This window comes from Cucurbita moschata, unplaced genomic scaffold (assembly GCF_002738365.1).
Source record: "Cucurbita moschata cultivar Rifu unplaced genomic scaffold, Cmos_1.0 Cmo_Scf00007, whole genome shotgun sequence".
NCBI lineage: Eukaryota > Viridiplantae > Streptophyta > Magnoliopsida > Cucurbitales > Cucurbitaceae > Cucurbita > Cucurbita moschata.
Window position 1 is genome coordinate 283490 of NW_019268523.1, and position 3471 is coordinate 286960.

The 3471-nt window shown below is 29.1% G+C and overlaps 1 protein-coding gene across 3 annotated transcripts in view; it reads right to left on the reverse strand.

Annotated features, from left to right (window-relative positions):
• Nucleotides 1-1596, reverse strand: part of LOC111445406 (alkylated DNA repair protein alkB homolog 8-like) — a 4346-nt gene extending 2750 nt beyond the window's left edge. For all 3 annotated transcript variants that reach the window (XM_023083755.1, XM_023083756.1, XM_023083753.1), the window contains exon 1: nt 1346-1596. Coding sequence is in view for 2 of the 3 variants with exons in the window: in XM_023083756.1 (XP_022939524.1) it covers nt 1346-1463 (118 nt within the window). In the remaining variant the exon portion in view is untranslated. The remainder of the gene's footprint in view (nt 1-1345) is intronic.
• Nucleotides 1597-3471: the final 1875 nt, after the last annotated feature.

Sequence of the window (3471 nt, forward strand, 5' to 3'; positions counted from 1 at the left end):
TTTTTTTTTTTTTTTTTTTTTTTTTTATAAGAACAGACACATGTAAGAAACAAAATAACTAGTTAGAATCCAACGTTACAAGGAGCAGGCTAAAAGGACATCTCCAATGCCACAAAATGGGTGATTATAAGAAGCACCCCCAACATATATTAATAAAGATGATAGAAATTATAAGTAACAAAAAAAAAAAAGAAAAAAAAAAAAAAGAAAACTCTGTTTCACTTCTGCAACATCTAGGGCTACTGGATTTTGTTCCTACATCGTCATGCAATTCTTTCTAAAGTTTCGTTTTCTTCTTCCTGTTTCTACCAAATATAATATATCCATCAAGTATCCATACACATTCTCTCCCTCCATCCCCCAGTCAGTTGTTTGATTTAGTTCATTTTATTTTCATCCTTGTCAAGTACCAAAAAATAAAACATTCTTGCTTCTTCTTCTTTCTTTCTTTCTTTTTTTTTCTTCCCAATTTTCATTTTCCATCTAAATGGAAGAGGTAATAAAGTGAAAACACACTTATTTACGTTCAATTGAGTGCTGCATGGGCCCAATGACTGCCATTCAAATCGTAAAATTAGACACTAGAGGCTTGAAACCTCAGAAGTTTTCTCCATCAAATCCTTTCAGTGACACGATATGTAACAGTGGACCCTCCCTGCAACTCTTTCGAAGATCACTAGGAACTGCGAGATCTTAAAAAAAAATACAACTCTTCCGTAGGATTCAGTTACCCCGCGAAATTCCATGTTCTGACAGATTACAGAATAATAGCCGAGCATGCTGCTCGATCGAAAGGGATATGTAGCTTGCAGGGCTGATATAAGATAGACTGTTTAATCATTCACTGTTAATATACAAGGAGTCAGGCTGGCACTTATGAGTTCCTTCAATCTCACCAATAGCTCCCTCTAATATCAAGGATTTTATTCTTTACATTTTAGCGAGGTAATCATCCAGAAGGAAAGCCAAACTCATTTAGACAGGTTTAGTCAACTACTTTTTGTAGAAAATATGGACAGACAGAAATAGAAGACATCGGAGGATTGGGAAAAGGACAACGCAATAATGAAGTGGGTTGGCATTAATGTAGCAACTTGGCCGTATTATCAGAGCAAGGATCATCACATTCATTATTGAACCTTCACAGATTTCCAAGGGGAAGAAAAGGGGAGATACAATATCCATTATCCTACAGCAAGATAAGAACCAAAAACGTACATGCGATTGAATGAAATGTAAGAAACTAACACAGAACCAGTAGTAAGTAGAGAAAACATCGTGCAAACTACAAAATAGCAGCCGTGATATAAATAGATCTAGAAAGCGAGATAGAAACAAAACTCACGAAACTCAGGTACGGCGCGGCTGCCTGATTGTGCTGAAAGATTAGAAAGAATCAAATGGAAGGTCGAGATTGTGGAATCTAGTTCATGATTGGAAAAAGAAAGAAGAAGAAGAATCATAAGAGAAAATCAAGGCACTAATCTCGCAATGGCAGCTTCAAATGGCTGGTCGTCTTCGTCGCGAAGTGAAGGGGGAAGAGTGCCCTAGCTTCACTGTACATTCATTTGCAGAGTTGTCAAAATTTTTAGTTAATTATTTCGATAAATTAACAATTTCAGTCAATTTAGTCATTACAAGTCTAATAATCCATTTTAGGGCATTTTAATTAACAATATCTGTTAAATAAAAGCTGAATTTTAACTTTTAAAACAAATAATGATAATAGTCTTTATTGTTATCTTTAAAAATTACTAATTTAATAAATCAAAAATATTAACTTCGTAATTTGTTTAAAAAAATAGTGAATTTAAAAATAGTTTTAAATTAAAAAAAAAAACACCTCGGAACTTTTACTATGTATTTTAAATTATGAGCTAAAACTTTTAAAAGCTATAATAAGCATTTTATTGCCTACTAAATAAAAATTATTTAGCATCTTTATTATATTTTAGTATTTAAATATTTTAGTCTACAGTATATATTTGACGACGGGGAATGAACGATCTCTTCTTTCTTTTTCTTTTTGAAGAATGACTAGTCAATAATGAATATAATAGTATTCTTTTACGTTCTACCGACAGGTGAGAAAAAGAATTTAAGTCTCTTACATTTGTAATAGATGTTATAACGATGTTTTAGTGAATTAAATTCTACACGAAAAAAACAACTATCAGTGAACTACTTGGAAAATTTATTAAGGATTTTGATTCTTTTTTTTTTCTTCACGTGGAAATTACGTCCATATATTCTAAAAAACTTTTGCAAATTTTCCATGATGCATCGAACATAACATATAATTTTAATTTTTTTTTTCCTGTTCTATTCTATTATTTATTTATTTTTGACATTGAATCCCATTATTTGAATGCCACATGAAATTTCTTGTCGGGTTTCCTATTAAGCAACACGGAAATTTAATTTAAATTACTGTCTCAATTTCTTTAAACATTTTTAAATATTCTTTTTTTTTTTGTATATATATATTACATTTCATACTTTACAATGGAGGTGTTTATTTAATGGCCACAGACTAAATTTTTGTTCATTTAACATTTAATTATATATTTACTTATAAAATATTATTTGATTTTTTAAAAGAATAATTATTATTTAAAATGAGAAATAATTATATTAATAAATTAACAGTCAATGTACCACAATAATATTGTAGAAACAAAATTATATTATTTTATTTCAGATGTATTATGCATAATTATAAAATATGAGACTTTTGTGCATAAAACTGGAAAGAGTAAATTTGTATAGAAAAAAAGGAAAAATAAAATAAAAACAAAATAAAATAAAGTGGAGGCGGCTGACCCAATGGATTAATTCTTTTTATGTACTTTTCAAACCAAATACAACAACCATTCCTTGTGGAGAAGGGACACCAAAAAATCAAATCAATAAAAAACACGTGCGCATGCATACACTCAATTACTTTCCCCTCAACTTATAATATAATATAATTTTAATCTTTTTTTTTTTTTTTTGAATAATTGGATATATATAATAAGGAATAAAACCTAAAATAATCCTAATTGGAATATTCAATTAAAATAATGATATTTGGTTGAAATTTGAATGAAAATTAGTGTTCACACCCATAATATTAAATATTTTTTCTAATCGAAGAAAATATTATTATTATTATTTAATAATGCGATAAATTTATTATGAATTATAAACTTTTTAAGTAACTTACGGGAAGCATCTAATTCGTTCACGTTGTTTCGAGGAACCACGTAATGAAAACTAAGTTTGCCTACCAGCAACCAACTAAGAAAATTAAATTTTGCTTATCGGGTCGTACTAGTCTCGCTCCCTCTGTCAAAATTGATAATTTTCTAATTTTATTTAATTTTTAAATTGGCTTTAAATTTCTACTATATATACACACTTTATTTGCATATTGTATAGAAGAAAGCATAAACGAATACAAATTTTGTCATTGAAGAGAAGCAAAAA